Source organism: Chlorocebus sabaeus, chromosome 10 (genome assembly GCF_047675955.1).
Source record: "Chlorocebus sabaeus isolate Y175 chromosome 10, mChlSab1.0.hap1, whole genome shotgun sequence".
In the NCBI taxonomy this organism is placed as follows: domain Eukaryota; kingdom Metazoa; phylum Chordata; class Mammalia; order Primates; family Cercopithecidae; genus Chlorocebus; species Chlorocebus sabaeus.
Window position 1 is genome coordinate 53,608,535 of NC_132913.1, and position 19,009 is coordinate 53,627,543.

The 19,009-nt window shown below is 35.2% G+C and overlaps 1 protein-coding gene across 3 annotated transcripts in view; it reads right to left on the reverse strand.

The window, feature by feature from the left end:
* SCN9A (sodium voltage-gated channel alpha subunit 9) overlaps positions 1-19,009 on the reverse strand; it is a 191,383-nt gene that overhangs the window by 72,071 nt on the left and 100,303 nt on the right. For 2 of the 3 annotated variants that reach the window (XM_007965235.3, XM_073019778.1), the window contains 6 exons: positions 17,979-18,350; positions 15,196-15,325; positions 13,868-14,106; positions 11,650-11,823; positions 10,495-10,851; positions 5,277-5,753 (listed from right to left, as the gene is read on the reverse strand). In XM_007965235.3, coding sequence (XP_007963426.1) covers positions 5,277-5,753; positions 10,495-10,851; positions 11,650-11,823; positions 13,868-14,106; positions 15,196-15,325; positions 17,979-18,350 — 1,749 coding nt within the window. The remainder of the gene's footprint in view (positions 1-5,276; positions 5,754-10,494; positions 10,852-11,649; positions 11,824-13,867; positions 14,107-15,195; positions 15,326-17,978; positions 18,351-19,009) is intronic. The other variant, XM_007965236.3, reaches the window with a different exon arrangement.

Genomic DNA, 19,009 nt, shown 5'->3' on the forward strand with positions numbered 1-19,009 from the left:
ATGTAAGCACTCAATTCCATACTTATAATAATTGTACATTGAGCACTTACCTTTCAGTAAGCATTTTCTAATTGTTTATGAGAATCATGTAATTTTTATTACAATCTATTTTACACATAAGTAAACTGAAAAAAAGGTTTTTGTAAATTGCTCGAGGTCATATCAAAAGCTAAGATTTGAGGCAAATATTGTATCTTAAAAAGTGACATTCTTTTTTTTATTATTATACTTTAAGTTCTAGGGTACATGTGCACAATGTGCAGGTTTGTTACATATGTATACATGTGCCATGTTGGTGTGCTGCACCCATTAACTCGTCATGTACATTAGGTATATCTCTTAATGCTATCCCTCTCCCCTTCCCCCTCCCTACAGGAGGCCCCAGTGTGTGATATTCCCTTTTCTGTGTCCAAGTGATCTCATTGTTCAATTCCCACCTATGAGTGAGAATATGTGGTGTTTGGTTTTCTGTTCTTGAGATATTTTGCTGAGAATGATGGTTTCCAGCTGCATCCATGTCCCTATAAAGGACACGACCTCATCCTTTTTTATGACTGCATAGTATTCCATGGTGTATATGTGCCACATTTTCTTAATCCAGTCTGTCACTGATGGACATTTGGGTTGGTTCCAAGTCTTTGCTATTGTGAATAGTGCTGCAATAAACATATGTGTGCATGTGTCTTTATAGCAGCATGATTTATAATCCTTTGGGTATATACCCAGTAATGGGGTGGCTGGGTCAAATGGTATTTCTAGTTCTAGATCCTTGAGGAATCGCCACACTGTTTTCCACAATGGTTGAACTAGTTTACAATCCCACCAACAGTGTAAAAGTGCTCCTATTTCTCCACATCCTCTCCAGCACCTGTTGTTTCCTGATTTTTTAATGATTGCCATTCTAACTGGTGTGAGATGGTATCTCATTGTGGTTTTGATTTGCATTTCTCTGATGGCGAGTGATAATGAGCATTTTTTCATGTGTCTGTTGGCTGTATGAATGTCTTCTTTTGAGAAGTGTCTGTTCATATTCTTTGCCCACTTTTTGATGGGGTTGTTTGTTTTCTTCTTGTAAATTAAAAGTGGCATTCTTAATCATATCCCAAGGTAGTGGCTAAGACTTAATGACATAAATATATAAATTAGGAGTTACTTTCTATTGGGTAATCGAATTTGCCTTTTTGGCTCATCCAGGCTCATCATAAACACAACCATCACTATTTCAAAGGCATCTCAGATATGAAAAAAACAAAAGTTGCAAAGGAGGGAATTCACAGTTCAAGACTCTAGGAACTCAAGTGGGAGATGAAGATTATGAGAATTAGAGCAGGAAAAGTTAGCATGGGAGGATTAGAAACATTTTAGACAAATAAAGAAAATGTGCACTATTTTGGTGATCCAAATGGGAAAACAAAACAAAAATGACAAAATTTAAACTGGAAACATTTTAATCTGAAGAGGCTGGAAAGAAAGACCTTAGACATAAGGTTTTTATAGTTGCCCATAGCTTAATATCTTATCTAACAAATTTCCTTTAGATCTTGAACCTTCATTATTTCTCAATTCTTACATCTTCAGGTAGATTTGTCTATACTTAAGATGACATACCTTGAGATATGTCATGGAAAATTTTTTATGAAGAAGGGTAAACTTTCAAAGTTCATAATTGGAAGTCAGTAGCACTAAGAACCTGAGTTCTTAGGTAATAATATTGATGCAGAAATCGATGATAACAAAAATTTTTTTTAATAGCTTGCTAATTCAAATACTATGCTAAATGACTTAAAAATACTGGCTTGTGTACCCGTTACTACAACCTCTAAGGTAGCCACAAACCCCTGTATATTTGATTGTGCATACCATAGAAAAGTAATAGAATAAGAATGTACACTCTTTTATCACATAGATATGACCATTATATAATGAGAAAAAATAGTGAAAATCAAGAATATTAAAATATTAACATCAAATGGTTTTTAGACAACTCAATTTATAGGACACTAGATTTCATACTCTTTAGGAAGGGCTCATGGAGTAAGTGGCAGAGTAATTTTACGGATGGTTAAAATAATCTATTTCAGTTACAAAAGACAAATAAAATCACTAATTATAAAAGATAGCTGACCATTATGACAACACACCTTCATCTGCATACCACAGATATATGAATTCTATAGCTGCATGGCTTTATACCCCAGGGGAGACAAATTGAACATTAAGTTCAATAGGAATGTTTGTTTTGTCTTTCAAATGGAGAAAGAGAGGGCAAGAGAGGTAGAAATTCCATTGAGCTGTAAGTCACAAGACTGGGACTCTTGACATGGCTCTACCTTTATAACTGTACAACTATATAATTCTGGATTTATAACTGTACAACTCTAGCGTTATAACTGTGAATAAAATCACTTCCTTTTAATGAGCCTGCTTTTTCAGTTAGAAAATGAAGTGCTAAATGGAAAGTTCTATAAGGTTCCCTTAAAAATGTTACAACTCAACATACTAAGAATAAGAATTTTGTCAGCAGCTAAGGAGATCCATGAAAGGTCAGCCATTGGCTTTAAAAGAAAGAAAAATGAACAGGTAAGAAATAATTCCTCGTAAATGTTAAGAAATAATTTCAGAAGTATTTGGTTGACTTTGCCCAGCTCCTGAAGGACTTTAACACCTAGAATCCAAGTTTTACTCTGAGAGCAACTGTCTGCCAGGCGATTGGAGTTTATAATTGTAATCTTCTTTAAATGGGTGACTGAGTTAGTTAGAAAAAAATGGGTGACTGAGTTAGTTTCCCTTTCCATATGATACTAAACCTAGTTGCCTGCTCCTTAAAAGGCATACGTGGAAGCTGGTTTTCTAACTTTAAGCTGAAATGAACACACTTTTAAAATTTTGGGAGTATTACTTCTTCCATGTAAAATACTTTAAAATATACAAATAAAATAAAGCTGGCCCTCTGTATCCCTGGGTCCCACATCTGTAGAGTCAACGAACTACAGATGGAAAGTAATTGGAAAAAATAAATATAAAAATACAACTTTATTGTACAAAATAAAAAAGAGTACAAATAAAAAATACAGTAAAACAAATATTTACACTGTTAGTTATTTAGTTTTACATTATAAGTAATCTGAAGATAATTTAAAGTGTACATATGAGAGGATGTGTGTAGGTTATATAGTAAACATTGTGCCATTTTATATAAAGGACTTGAACATCTGCAGATTTTAGTCTCTGTGGGGATCCTTGGAACCACTCCCCCATAGATATCAAGGGATGACTATATTTTATTCCTTACTCTACCATCTTGGAAAAAATGTCCTTGGCTACATAGAAACATATATCATGATTTATTGATTTAATAGTTTATTCACTCAACTAAATATAGAATATTTTATTTAATTTTGTTTTAATTTAATTTAATCTTATATATATATATACACAATATATATATATATTTTTTTTTTGAGACAGAATCTCACTTTATAGTCCAAGTTGGAGTACAGTGGCACGATCTTGGCTCACTGCAAGCTCCACCTCCAGGGCTCAAGTGATTCTCATGCCTCAGCCTCCTGAGCATTTTACACACACACACACACACACACACATACATATATATATGTGTGTGTGTATAGTGTGTGTGTGTGTGTATATATATATAATGATTATTCCATATAATCTTTTTTCAAAGGCCACTATAAATTCATGGAGGGTGGAGTCTTAGTAAGTTAAGGAGATAGAAGATATTTGGTAACTATCTGTCAAATACTTACTAACATGAGCTACAGAAAACAAAAGATTATTTTTAAATGATACCTTAAGACTTTAAAACAATACCATAAACCTAATTTGTAATACGGTTGTTATATTTCACAAAAAAATACAGCTCGATATATACCTTGACTCACTAGAAATATGCAGGTAAGGGTGGGAGAGGAGGGCACAAAAGAAGGTTTAAAAGAGTTTCTGTTCTCAATGAATTTACAGTACCATTAGAGGCATACCATAATTTCTCAAAAAATTAAAATTTAAGATTACTGAATCCAGGAAGAGGTATAAAATTGTTTGGGGTTCAAAATGAGAAGGGACTAGATCCACTTGGGAAGAAATTAGGAGGGATAAAATGAGTAACATTTTGAGAATGTTGAGTATGGTTCTAAATGTTTTACATGTATTAACGTGTTAATTCATTTAACCTTTACCCAGCTGTGATTTAAGTATTAACAATTTAATAAATGATAAATACAAGGGTGATGCCTTGAAGGATTTTGACTGGAGAAGGAAATCCCAAGCAAAGTGTGGACAGTGTTTATGGCCTAAAAGGAAATTGGTTTGGTACAGGTAAAAATCTTCAGGTGAGCACTAGGAGATACAGCTAGTCAAAGCTGGTTAGGGCCATAGTGTGAAGGCTTTGTGCACAATACATAATTCAAGAGACTTTGGGGATAGCCAGGTGTGGTGGCTCATTCCTGTAATCTCAGCAACTGGGGACAAAGATTGAAGAATTGCCTTAGTTCAGTAGTTTGAGACCAGCCTGGGAAACATAGTGAAACCTTGTCTCTACAAACGGTTTTTTTAAAAAATTAGCTGGGTGTTGTGGCATGGGTGTATAGTCCCACCTACTCAGGAGGTGGAGGTAGGGGGATCATTGAGCCCAGGAGTTCAAGGTTGCAGTAAGCTATGATAGCACCACTGCACTCCAACCTGGGCAACAGAGTGAGACTTGTCTCCATTTTTTTTTTTTTTAAAGGAGAATAAAAGAAAAAAGAGAGAGAGAGAGATTTTGCAGATCATGGATACATCATGGCAGTGAAATGATTAGGACTGAATCTGCGTGAGTGAAATTAATCAAATAAGTAAACTAGAGTAAATGCAAAATGGAAGCAGAGGCATCAGTCGAGACTCTGCTTGAAATGGTTTAGGCCAAAAATAGTGAGTACAAAGGAAAGGTGATGACAAGGAGAGGTGGATTCAAACAGGCACTGTGGAGGGAGACTGTGTGTAACTTTGCAACTGACAGGCAACATGGGATGAAGAATGGGAAGGCTCAAAGATACCTGGTGCTTTCTCATACAGCTAAGTAAGATTAAATCAATTATTAAGAACTAGTAACTAAACCTTACCAGATAAATCTTCAGGAAGCTGTTGTGTAGTCATGCACAAAAAACTATCCATCACTATATGCAACGTTAAGAAGAACTTATGGCAACAGAAATCTGAAATTTTCATTCATTTCATACTAATTGTTAACAGGAAACACAAAGTATATGAAGCATTCTTACCACTTTGCTGTATTCACTATCTGAATCACTGCTAAGTTCCTCAGTATTCATATTTTCCAAATCGGATTCCCCAGGGGCAATTGGCACAGTCACTGTGAGGCTGGGATTATGAATAAACGATTGACCATCAGTGTCTTCCATCAAGTATTTGTCCACACAGCTTCCAAAACCACTGATTTTATCTTTTTCCTTGAGGAAATTGTGACCTTTGCTCATTTCAGCAAGTGTATAGTTAGAAATATAGTTTTCCTTCTTAGTATTCAGATCTTCTGTTTGTCTTATCTCCCTGGAAATCTTTGGTTTTTTGGAAAATGTTTTTAGAATAAATTCACGTAAGGTTTGCTTCACATAATTTATTCCCTTTTTAATTCTGGTCACTGCAATCTGGAGGTTGTTTGCATCAGGGTCTTCTTCAATTGCTGTAAGATTGTCTGAACTAAATGAACTCAATAATAAGGCCAGAAATAGGTTTAGGACCTATATCAGGGTGGGGAGAGGGGGTAGAGAAATAGGGAGACAGGAAATATAAAAAAAATAAAATAAGCACACTTTTCTGAATATAGGCCACAATACAAACCAGCAACGAAGATTTCTGCACCTTTTCACGCACGGATAAGACCACGTGAGAGAGACAGAGGAGAGGGTAGACTCTTCATCACTGTATCCCTAGACTAGCCCCAGCAGACTTGGCAGCAGAGGATCAGCCATACCCAGGAAGAACTACCATGGGGAGCAGAGAGAATGATCCCTCATCATTATCGTTACGTCATTTCTAAGTTCATTTCTGTAGCAGTAGTTCCTTAATCAAGTTCCCTTTTATGAACCCAAAAAACTCTCCTAGCATTCATCTATCATTCTTTATTACTTGTGAGAAACAAGTAGAACAAGACGATTGTGACTATTTTCTATTGTGCTAAAGATCTTTACCAGAAGATAAATGTCACTTGTTCCAACAAATGAAACACACAATACTTACAAAGTTCCTGTAATGAAATATTCTGTCCAAGAAGTATGCTAGAATACTACTTAATGTGACTTTTAAAGCACAGAAAAGGACCTGCCCCTTGAACCTGATTCACATGCAATAATGGCATTATGATTGGCTGGCTTCATTGCCTATTATGTTGGCCCCAGAAGAGATTACAAAAAAGGTCAGGACAATTTCTATTCTCTTGAAACAAAGTCTTATTTTTGAGTTAATTATTATTTTTTTCTCACTGAAGTAGAAGTGCAGGTGAACTCAACATTGTAAAAAAAAAGGCCATGCGCGGTGGCTCACGCCTGTAATCCCAGCACTTTAGGAGGTCGAGGTGGGTGGATCACGAGGTCAGGAGATCGAGACCATCCTGGCTAAAAAAGTGAAACCCCGTCTCTACTAAAAATACAAAAATTAGCTGGGCGTGGTGGTGGGCGCCTGTAGTCCCAGCTACTCGGGAGGCTGAGACAGGAGAATGGCGTGAACCCAGGAGGCGGAGCTTGCAGTGAGCCGAGATCTCACCACTGCACTTCAGCCTGGGCAACACAGCGAGACTCCGTCTCAAAAACAAACAAACAAGCAAACAAACAAACAAAAAAATTGTAAAAAAAAAAAAAAAATGTTCACAGAGGGCAGGCAACATGTAAATTATATTTAAACATTCTTTTACCCAGGAAACAAAAAAGAAAATTGAATTGGCATTTGATGTAAATCTTTTCATGGCCCAAATCATCTACCTCATGTTTGAAAAATCAAAGTAAGACCTAACTGAAGAGAAGGTACTCACCCATCATTTTGGTCATACCTAAAACAATTTCTGGGCCGGGTGCGGTGGCTCATGCCTGTAATCCCAGCACTTTGGGAGGCCGAGGCGGGTGGATCACGAGGTCAGGAGATGGAGACTATCCTGGCTAACACCGTGAAACCCCGGCTCTACTAAAAATACACAAAATGAGCTGGGCGTGGTAGCGGCGCCTGTAGTCCCAGCTACTCGGGAGGCTGAGGCAGGAGAATGGCGGGAACCCGGGAGGCGGAGCTTGTAGTGAGCGGAGATCGCGCCACTGCACTCCAGCCTGGGTGACAGAGCAAGACTCCGTCTCAAAAAAAAAACAAAAAACAAAAAACAATTTCTCTGAGATGTAAGTAAAGAGAGCAGGTTAAAATTGTATCTCAATAAGTCTGATTTAAGAGAAAATTCTGGAGGTGGGAGGTCTGGGAATCATACTGAACAATTTTGATAATTGCAAAAAGTCCCTGAAATGGTTTAATAGTTTAATACCTGTCAATGAAAAAGTATATTTCACTATGAAATACACATTTGTGTATATTTGTTTTAATAGGAATATTGGTGAGGATCTGAAGGTCCATTTTACTGCTTTATTCTCCTTAATCCATTCAAGTGTTAAACCATCTTAACAGGGTGCGGTGGCTCATGAGGTTCTCACTTCGTTGAGAACAGCTGCTGTGACAACTTTCTTTCCTTCAAAAATCTTAAGTCTCTAATATTTCTATAACCTAGTGGGTATCACAAATCAAAATAAAGTCCATTTGTATCATCTTTGTATTATCATGTTAAACAAGAGAAGAAATATTAATAAAATGTATACTTGATTCAGTCTCATTGTGATTAAAGATCTTCACAAGTTTCCTGATATAGACCCCAAGCTGACTAAAATCTATTTTTCCAAACGTTTTCCTAAACCTGTGATCCTTAACCATTTCAATTAATTGGCAATAAAACGACTGAAACAATAAATTAGAGAAATATAAAAAAAGAGAAGCCAGTTTAGCATATAACTCTAATGTGGAAGACTATATCAGGAATATATTTTTTTCCTTAAATTTTAATTCTATGATATTGGTAGTTCCTTCATTAGTCAAGAATTGGTTATCAACTTTATGAATTTTTTTCTGTATACTTTCATTGTCAATAATTAATAATTAAAGAATAACAATATGAGTTAGTTAACACTAATTCTACATGAATGAAACACTCATCGATATATCTCCTCTGTTTTTTACTATAAATCTATATTGTCATTCAAAGGAAAACATAACTCTCACACCAGTGTCCAGGATCAAATATGATATTATCCATTCTTCAAAGACCCACTTCAAAAACCTCCCTCAAGTCTCAATCTAAAACTCTTTCTTTTAAGTGTCAAAAGCATTTTATTTTAACCTCATTGGTAGAACTCATCACTTCTTCCTTGTCTGATATCTTGTGTACCACTTTTCTGTGTCCTAATAAGCATCTTAAAAACAACGATTAGATCATGGGTAAGTGGTTTTGGTTTTCCACCCTAAATAATACCTAAACAATGCCTTCCTATCTAAACTATACCTAAATACCTTTCTTTTCACAGAGAAGATACTGAAAAATATTGAGTGGATAAAGTGAGAGCCAAGGGAATGCCTTTCCCTTTGAATTTGCCTGAATAAATGATAAACATTTAAATTATTTGTGATCATTGGCTTTGATGTGGCATGTTTTCACAAGTTATACCTGTCCCAATTTCAGGATTTTATGTCAAAATTTTTTAAGAAGAAGTACACGGCTGGGCGTGGTGACTCATGCTTCTAATTCCAGCACTTTGGGAAGCCAAGGAGGCTGGATCACCTGAGGTCAGGAGCTCGAGACCAGCCTGGCCAACATGATGAAAACCCGCCTCTACTAAAAATACAAAAATTAGCTGGCACAGTAGCATGCACCTGTAATCTCAGCTACTCAGGAGGCTGAGGCAGGTGAACCTATTGAACCCAGGAGGCGGAGGTTGGGGCGAGCCGAGAGTGCATCATTGCACTCCAGCCTGGGCAACAAAGTGAGACTCCATCTCAAAGAAAAAAAAAAGAAAAAGAAAATACACAAGCAAATCCTGCTATAGGAGCTTATAAATGCAAAACTGAGAAGAAGAAACAAAGAGAATGTGTATTTCATTCCATATTGGAAGGAATTTGTGAGGCTGTATAAAACTAGAAAGCTTATTTATTACTGCAACTTGAGGGTGATCAACAATTACAGAATGGTAATCCATGATATATATTTTTTGTGCAGTAAAAATCCAGAATATGTGCTGCATAAATGCCTTTGTGTATGTCTGGCACAGTATCATTTAGTGTGTGATTGGATGAATGTAGGTTTCTGTCCTGACTTCTGAGTCCTTTTTTTATGGTGGTTACAAGGACAACAATATTTTAGTAACTTTTTTCAACTCAGTGGGAAGTGAAGGCACTTACCATATGGCTGTTACCATACCCCACGTTCTGGATACCTGATGAGAGATTTGATGTCAAGCTGACCAACTGAGACTAGTCAACACGGCAGATTTGAGAATTGAGATGAGTGGCTCATAGAAGAGCATCTTATCCCAATTTTCTCCTGCTTGTAAGCTTGAAAGTGTTCACCAATCAGTATAAGGAAGAAAAAAATAAAAAGAAGTACAAGTCAAGAAAACACTAATTCAAAAAACAGGCAAATTGCTATGTCTACGCGATGCTATAGGCCAGTGGTTGGAAAACTTTTTCTGTAAAGGGCCAAATGATAAATATTTTAGATGCTATTGGGCATAGAATTTCCATGGCAGCTATTCATCTCTGCCATTGTAATGTAAAAGCAGCCATGGAAGATACGTAAATGAATTAACACTCCCATGTTTGAATAAAATTTATGAACACTAAAATTCTAATTTCATATAATGTGCATGTGTCATTTATTCTTCTTTTGATTATTTTAACCACTTAAAAATTTAAAAATCATTCTTAGCTCCCAGGGCCGCACAATAACAGGCACTGGACTTGCTGTGGTTTGTGGGGCATAGGTGCTGATCCTTGCTATAGAGGCTAGTCTTATACATGGCTATAAGGTGCGGGACTAGTCCTTTCATTTGCCTTAGTCCATTATTAACTTCATTTTTGTTATTATTAACTTAATTATATATTATTTATTAGTATAGCTTCAAGAGAGCATATGCCGTTACTATCAAGATTAGAGAGAAAGATAGAAAGCTTTGCATTAAAATGAATAGGCAGTGATTTTGAAAAATATAAATATGGATTTTTTGGCTAGCGAAACTAAAACAACATTTTGTTCTCTTTCCTGTTCTTTCTTGTATTAAAATTATCACTATTCTGTTGCAATTAATGACTTTAGATATAATTATAAAATTATAAAAATAATAGATCACATCATCACAAAATAATTTCCACAGAGAAATTAAAATGTATGAACATCTGGTTACATACCACTAGGTTTCCAATGACCATGACCATCATGTAAACAATAAGGCACATAGCTTGACCAGCAACCTCCATACAGTCCCACATGGTCTCTATCCACTCTCCACACAGCACGCGGAACACAATCAGGAAGGAGTGGAAGAAGTCATTCATGTGCCACCGTGGGAGTGTACAGTCATCATTGATCTTGCAGACACATTCTTTGTAGCTCTTACCAAAGAGCTGCATGCCGACCACAGCAAAAATGAAGACGATGATGGCCAACACTAAGGTAAGGTTACCTAGAGCCCCTACCGAGTTACCAATGATCTTAATCAGCATGTTCAATGTTGGCCAGGATTTTGCCAACTTGAAGACTCGGAGCTAAAAGCAAATATAAAGTTTAATATTAATCATTATGAAAATTTTTTCAATGTTTCCAATCTTGATTTTTGTTCAAAGTGTAAAGCTGACTTTAAGTCCTATAATGTTGTCATTATTATCTGGCTAAAATAAACTATTCTTATTTTTCATTCTCATCTATTTTCAATATTTCTGTTATTTTGTTCTACTTGCCCCAGAAAATGACAACAGATATTATGAAGAAAGTATGTACTTTTAGTTCAGGATTGCCATAGAAATCTCTTATAATTTGTGATATTATTTCTTTTAGAATTGATAATTTATCCTTAATTCTATTTTCTAATACTTTTATACATTTTTCATGCTGACATTTAGATAAATTCTAGCATATTAGAGAAATGTGCTTTAAAAAGTCTTTGTTTTTATATTGTTAAGATCAGACAACAATTGTTTGAGGGATAACAATTTGATCTTTACCAAATTCATAAAGTTATGAACATATAATCATTGAAATTCTGTAAGCCATAAGCTTCTTACTGTGAAATAAATTATTGCACTATATTAATATAATAGAAAATATTTATATTATATTAATGTGCACTTCAAATTAGAATTGAGCATGTCTTCAAAAATTGTAAAAATATTCAAGTGGTTTCAGTTATTTAAGTGCATTTGTCAATGAATGGATTTTATTTTACTTGATATCAAGATAAAATCTTGCCTTTTGATTCAAATTCCAAAAAGTTTTAAATAATAATGCAAAACCAAATAAATATCCCTTTATTATAGAATATAATGGCAACCTTAGTTTATGTTTACCAGTCTGAATGATCGCAGAACTGACAGTCCTTCCACATCTGCTAGAAAGAGCTCCACTAAACTTAAAGTCACAATAAGGCTGTCAAAAATATTCCAGCCTACTTGGAAATACTCATATGGATCCATGGCAATCAGTTTTAATACCATTTCAGCTGCAAAGATTCCAGTAAAGACCTAAGTGAGAAACATAATGTTTTTCTGTTAATATTAGAAAATAGTAAATCAACACAATGATAATAATCACTGTTTGCTTAGCATTTACTGTGTTCCAGACAGTTTGCTAAATACTTTATAAATGGATATTCTTATCAACTTAGTCCTATAAACTAGGTATCACTCTTCCCTGGCTCCCATATAAGTATCAAAAGGTTGAAGCTCTAACTGTCCTGTCAGTGCTCATCATTTTTATAGAGCGTTTTAGAATAGCATATTAAAATTTCAGCAAAGTAAAACATTTGGTAATTGACACAGTCACTGTTTTCAAAGAATTTATGTGGGTCAAAAAGTTGTTCTGGAAGAAGATAAAAAGAAAACATAAATTGATACTGAAATTTTGAGCCAGAAAAAAAAAAAAATTTTTCTGATCTGACTACTGTTAGAGTAATAAAGAACATGTTGACTCACTCTTTAAAGATTTATCAGCAGATGAGAAAAAAGTATTTAATTGACAATATGGCAGCTAAAGTAAGACTTCTAAAGCTTTGACACAAAAGTGCAAAGTATCATTAATTCATGATACTGGTATCAAAGGACTCACTTAAAAAGGCAACACCAAAATGAATCCTTTGGGTACACTTTGAGTCAAGGAATCTGATCAAAGATGATTCTAAGGGAAATGTTTAGGTCTATAATTGTAGGAGTCAATTTTCAAATAATGCAGGATCAAGACGACTGGCAGCGAGCAGCTGGACTTGAGGTTGTGGTAATAGCTGTGACCAGGTAAATCCTTTCTGAGTTCACAGGGATGTAGTCATCTCAGTGGAGAAGGTACTTATTTGCATGATCCAGATCTCCACCAACAATTAGAAACTAGATATTCCTGCCTTTTTGCAAAGATAAATAGAAGGGAAGAAGAATGCTAACTCAGCGAGCACATGGGGAAAAACATTGTAACTGGGAATATTTGTAGACAATTTGGAAGAGAAGGCAGACCCAGAAAAGAACTTCTGGTCTTCAAATATCAATTTGTTTGGGACTACAGCAAAAGCAAAATTATCTTATGTAGACATTGACAAAGATACCCAGAGTTATTCATGGTTTACAAAGAGTCATAAGCTGGGATTCTCTAGCCCTAAAAATGAACTGGTGCCTGCCTCACATCCATAGTCAAAAACTGACCCTTTGTTTACTATGAGTTAGTGTGACCAACACTGTACATTTTAGAGATCACTCTGGCATCAGTTTTCCTAATTGGATCTTATATCTTCTAGAAGCCTGTTGATCACTTTCTCACCTATCCTTGAGTCTTCTATGTCCAGTTCAACCATTTTGGTTTCTCAAAATAGTTGTTTTTAAAGCTTGTTTCATTAAGTTTTTGAAGTTTTGATGATAATGATGTTGATGATGATGACAGCTTTAATTTATTGTGTATTTACTATATGCGAGGCTAATAAGTAGAAACTAATCCACCTAACAATATGATAAATGAAATAGTTATATTATAAATAAAAATTATCATTTTATAATGAAGCATTATTTTATAAATGATGAAATTAAATAATATAGAGTTAAAATATTTGTCCAAGGCCATATCACTCATATAATGCAGAATCAGCATTCAAACACAGGTCTTTGGGACTCTGAGGACCCAAACATTTCACCACTATTATGTCAAAGCAATACATCCACAGGTTTTCTGAAAATATGTGAGATGTGTACTTATAAGAAAGCAGCAATGTAATTAGGAAGGTATAAGAAAGAACTAAAAATGTTAAGTGTTGTTCCCAAGAAATATGCTGGAAGAAAAAATCATTATCAACTCCCAAGATGGTAACCTTTTATAGAAATAGTATTGTTATTTATAGACCTCAACACTACTGCGCAATTATTTTGAAAGACATAACCAGAAACTTGGTTCTACGCATCCATTCATATGGTAACTTCTTGATATGCATAATTATGAGGCTGCAGATTCATCTGACATAAAAAAATATGAAATGACAGTGATGACAACTAAAGAGAGAAACTATGAGTATGCAACATACAATAAGAGACTTACCAAATTTCCTATAATAAGTACATTTTTGAATTCCTCAGTCATTGGGTGATGTTCCATAGCCATAAATAATGTGTTTAAAACTATGCAAATGGTAATTGCAAGATCTACAAAAGGATCCATTACAATAAAATAGATACACTTTTTGAATTTTATCCAATATGGAGAGCAATTCCAGATCAAGAATTTGTGTGCAAATCTGTACCACCAAGGTGGACATTTTTGTCTGGACTCTTCAAGTTCTGGGAGAAAAAAACAGAGAACATGGAGTCAGCCATTTGTATATTTCACTCCTAATCAGATACAAATCAGTGAGGCACTCTAATATTGAAACAAGGTTTGTAGTTTAGATTTTGAAAATTTAACAGTACTGTTTTCAATGAAAGTATAGCCTCTTACATAAGTCTATTATGACATGTTTGTTGCCTAGATGAAGCATAATGAGGGTAAGGAAGTGAAATTAATGACTGCAAGCACATACGTGGGCATCTTTCAGAGGAAAATGCACCTAACATGTGATGGTAAACAGGAGAACTAATGTTTCCTTAACAGAGAAATGTATATTTTCCACCAATATGCATATTTTTCACCTGTGTTTTTAGTCCTATGACAACAATAAGATGAGACTATTCTATCCAGAAAAAACTCTTGCTGTAATAGTTCATGGGTGAAAACAATCCTAGAACCAAGCAACTAGAAATAATGTATGGAGGACTCATGAAATAGACATTTCACACCATTAGCCAGCCCATTTACTTCTCATCATTCATTCAGGGGATGGGTAGACACTTTGTCTGCTCCCACGATGGGAATGTGGGGGTGAAGTGTTAGACCAGGGACCAGGTGGGACCTGGGGCATATTGTCAGGGGAGAGGGTAGAAGCCAGCACAGTTTGTAAAGTTGTCACCCTTTGACTATCTTTGCTTATTAGAAGAGACAAATTTGAGCGATTATGTAATTTGTAAGATTGGATAGGGACAGAATCACATAGCTCTGGGTTAACCTTCTTTTCTGCATCAATTACCATTAAATCACTTGTCTTTGAAAGGTCAGATCACCCAACATCTGTCTTTGTGGGTTTTTTTTTCATTTTTGCAAAGTCATTTTTGCCATGTTATCAATGTGTGTGTTTAAGAGCAAATAACTTTATCCATTTTTAAGCACACAAAAACACTTCCATCAATATCCATTGGTTATCTTTACCATCATTTAAAACTATTTTATGGCCTCTGATATTATTCCTAAGAATTTCACGTGTCTATTTAAGGTTGACCAGATTTATGTTAATTTTATTTAAGAATCTGTCTGGTAAAAAGAAGATTATTACATACCTTCCACAGTGTTTGTTAATATGCTTGCTCTACTCATTGCTCTCTGTCTGAGGTTAGGATCATTCAGCATATCCTCTGAAAGGAGATAGGAACTACAACGCCTTTTCTTGTGTATTTGATTGGTTGTGCCCTAAAAAAAGATCAATTAACGTCTTAAGAACAGAATCCTAATAAATTGTAGGTGTAAGATAAAATCTTGCTTATATAGCTGTGGTGAGTAATTAAAAGTAGAGCTTAGATTGCTGGGTTCAAATTATGGCTCTGCTACTTACTGGCTGTATATCACAGGAGAGTTACTTAACTGTCTCAGTTTTATTATTGGTAAAATGGGGATAATCATAGTACTTGCTTCATATTCTTGTAAGGATTAAAGGAATTAATATTTAGGAGATAAAAAATAAAGCTAGCTGCTTTTTTGTTATATCACTATCATCACCTCTCTACCTTTCTGGGTGTCCAATTTATTCAGATAGTTTTATCATGTGAGAGTCCTACATGAAAACAGTTAAAGTGCTGTAGTGCTGTGTATCTAAAGGGGTAGAATCTCAGTGTTCTCTGATAAATTTCTGGAATTACTTTGTATTGAGGGAACAACATTAATGAAACTACTGTAATGCTTGTCTCTTACTGCCAAGGAAGACCTCATGAACTGAGCAGAGTATATGATGATCAATGACTCAGTTTGAAAAGAACAATTAGTGAAATGGAGAATGCAAGCTACATCTGAAAGAGGTGACCACTCTTTCAGCTCTAGAAATTGTTGCCATACAAAAATATGAATTCATGCATACCAAGTATATTTATTTTTGTGAGAAAATGTCTTATTTGTAAAACTTGAAAATTAATTCAAATTTAAAACACTATGTTGATTCCATGCAGGCCAGAAATACACACACATACTCACATACACATATATACACAAAAAACTATACAACTCTAGATCTATCACGTTTGTCTGCTTGTGTGTGGTATGTGGTATATATTTAAATATATAAATACATATTTCTAGATTTGTAAAATTATATAGTTGTATATAGCCATGCATGTATGTGGTGTATCAAAACATATACAGGCATAAATATGTGCATGGGTGTATTATACATATATGTGTATGTGAACAGACATACCCATTTGAGAGATCTCTGTAAAAAGTCAACTTTTTGAAAAGTCTCAAAACCATGTTTTCTGTGCTATAGTCTGTGAAATAAGAATTTGTCAGATTAAACAAATTCTTTTCCATGTAGATATGTTTCAGGTATAGAGACGACATTATTTGTTATGCAGTGTTTTCATATAAACCATATATTGTGCCACAATTTTATGTTTATTGTATTACCATTGTATCTCATAAGTATCCACTAATTCCCCTAGTTTTCTAGTTTTCACTTTAGGATTTATTGTGATACTGATTTTTCTATGGTTAAAAAACTCTTAAATGAAGAAACTTCATTAAAAATATGAAATAATCTCCAAATCTGATATAAATTATATAATATTTTACATACTACACACATAATTAAAAAACAAAATGCAACCAAAGTTTGATTCCACAGAAATTTAACATGCTCATTCAATAAGGAAAAGTACCTTGAGAGAAGGGCTTAAGCTGTATCATGCACACATAGAGGTCACATGTTACCTAAAAGCACATGCATTTATTCAAATTGAAATATATGTGTGGCCATGGATTTGATGGAACTATATTCTCATTTAAAATACTACACTGTCTGCAAATATAAATATATAAGCATGTAGCATATGTTTGAAGTTTATTGGGCTAGTCAAAGCCCTTGCTGATATTAGTAATGCAGCATAGCATAGTGAGTGGGCTAAAGAGATATCCTGGAAACTCCAGGAATGAGAAAGATCTCACTTTCAAGCCTAATCAGACACCTTTCTCTAACCACTCAGTGACTCCTAGACCTTTGGAACTGCTGTAAAATTGTTGTTTTGCTTTTATGTTTGTTTGTATCAATGCTTGCGTTTCAGATATTTTGTTTTGATTCATAGACTCCAGATGAACTATTTTTTAAAAAGGAAAACAGTTATGTTTCATTTATGTAGAGGACCTACGACATAGTCATTCTAAATTTTTTCAAGGTAAGCGTTCTACTGCACATTGGAGAGATAGCAGAGTGGGTGGTTAAGAGTACAAGCTCTGAAACAGACAGCCTCTGTTTCAACTTCAGAGTTACCGTTTATTACCTGAGTACATTGGGGTAAGTTGCTTTATTTCCCCATGCCTCAATTTTCCCATTTGTAAAACAGAGATGATAATATGTCATCTCATGGGGTTGTCGTAAATACTAAATACGTGTTTGCTGTTACTAACAACTCAAATAAGATTCCTTGGAATTCCTTGGAATAGGTACATATTAAGTTGTGACCTGAAAAAGATAGCAGTAGCTGGCAAGTAATCCAAATTTCTTCATAGAAATGGGATCTATTATTAACTAACATCAGCATTATCATTGAATTTTCTGTGCTGATATCTATCTATATATTTATCTTTCATAAATTGTTCTCTAGATTATTTATAATCTTCCATTATAAAATTAATAGACAAGTACCTTTTTACAAAAATGGGATTTTATCTTTGAGTTAGATGCCTACAACACATAGAATGAGGATTAAGGTAATGAATCAAAGGTGTGTTTCTATAGAAAAAGTATTGCAAAATGCAGAGCCATTCACAAGACCAGAGAGAAGGCCCTCCAGCAGAGAGACCGACTGATGCAGGAACAAGGGCCCAGCCATGCCTGAGCTATGTAAAACGTCCTTACGCTGTCATCAGAAGTTGCCTTATCTATTATCACCTCTGGCAGAAGCTGTCCATTGGGGAGCATGAGGGCTGAGCGTCCATCAACCAGGGAGACCACACCGTTGCAGTCCACAGCACTGTGCATTTTCCCGTTCACCGGCAGCATTGGTGGGGACCTACTGGCTTGGCTGATGTTACTGCTGCGTCGCTCCTGGGGTCTGTGGGGCACAAACAGTGAGCCCCTTCTGCTCTCATTGTCTCCAAAAATGCTGTGCTCATCATCGGCAAATTCAGTCTCAGATCCTATATCTCTTCCTCGGCCTTTGAAACTAAAAAGACTTGTTCTGCTGCTTCGCCTTGCAGAAAACAAGGAACCACGAATGCTGAGTGGTGACTGCAGAAAAATTACAAAATAACATGTATTTGCTGAAGCACCTACTAACAGAAGTACCTTCATATAAATACTACTGAACCCACTGGCCTGAGGGCAGGTGGCTCTGTACTGACTTAAAAGAAACACACTTAAAAACGAAGCAATTCAGTGAGGAAAAAAAAACTTATTCCACTGAAGGGATGAAATGATTTGCAGAACTCATCCTTTCAGGACCAGGTAAATTATTTGTTGCTGTACAGCTCTCTAATATTCTGGTCTAGAGTTACTGCTCCTTTCTTTTAATGCCATTCATTTTGCTGCGCAGAATATATCATTAAAAAAAGAACTTAGTATTGTTACCGGTCATTCAGCTTTTTATATATCAATCCCCAAGCTTCACAAAAAACTGGAAATCATGCTGTATGGTTCTTTGCATTGAAAATCCACCTTACGTACTAAGAGCTCAGTTAGAGTGTATTTTAAAAGACCATTTAACACCAGTTAATTTATAAAGTCATTAAATATTTTTAAAGAAGTTGCCCAATACCAAAGAGGAGGAAAAATTCATGCTTATATGACTCATGTCCAGGATGCAAATCCTTTGGAAGGATCTAGTTCAATAGACGTTAGTGCTTACTATGTGAAGAACAAAGCGGCAAATATTGTGAACAATGGAAAAA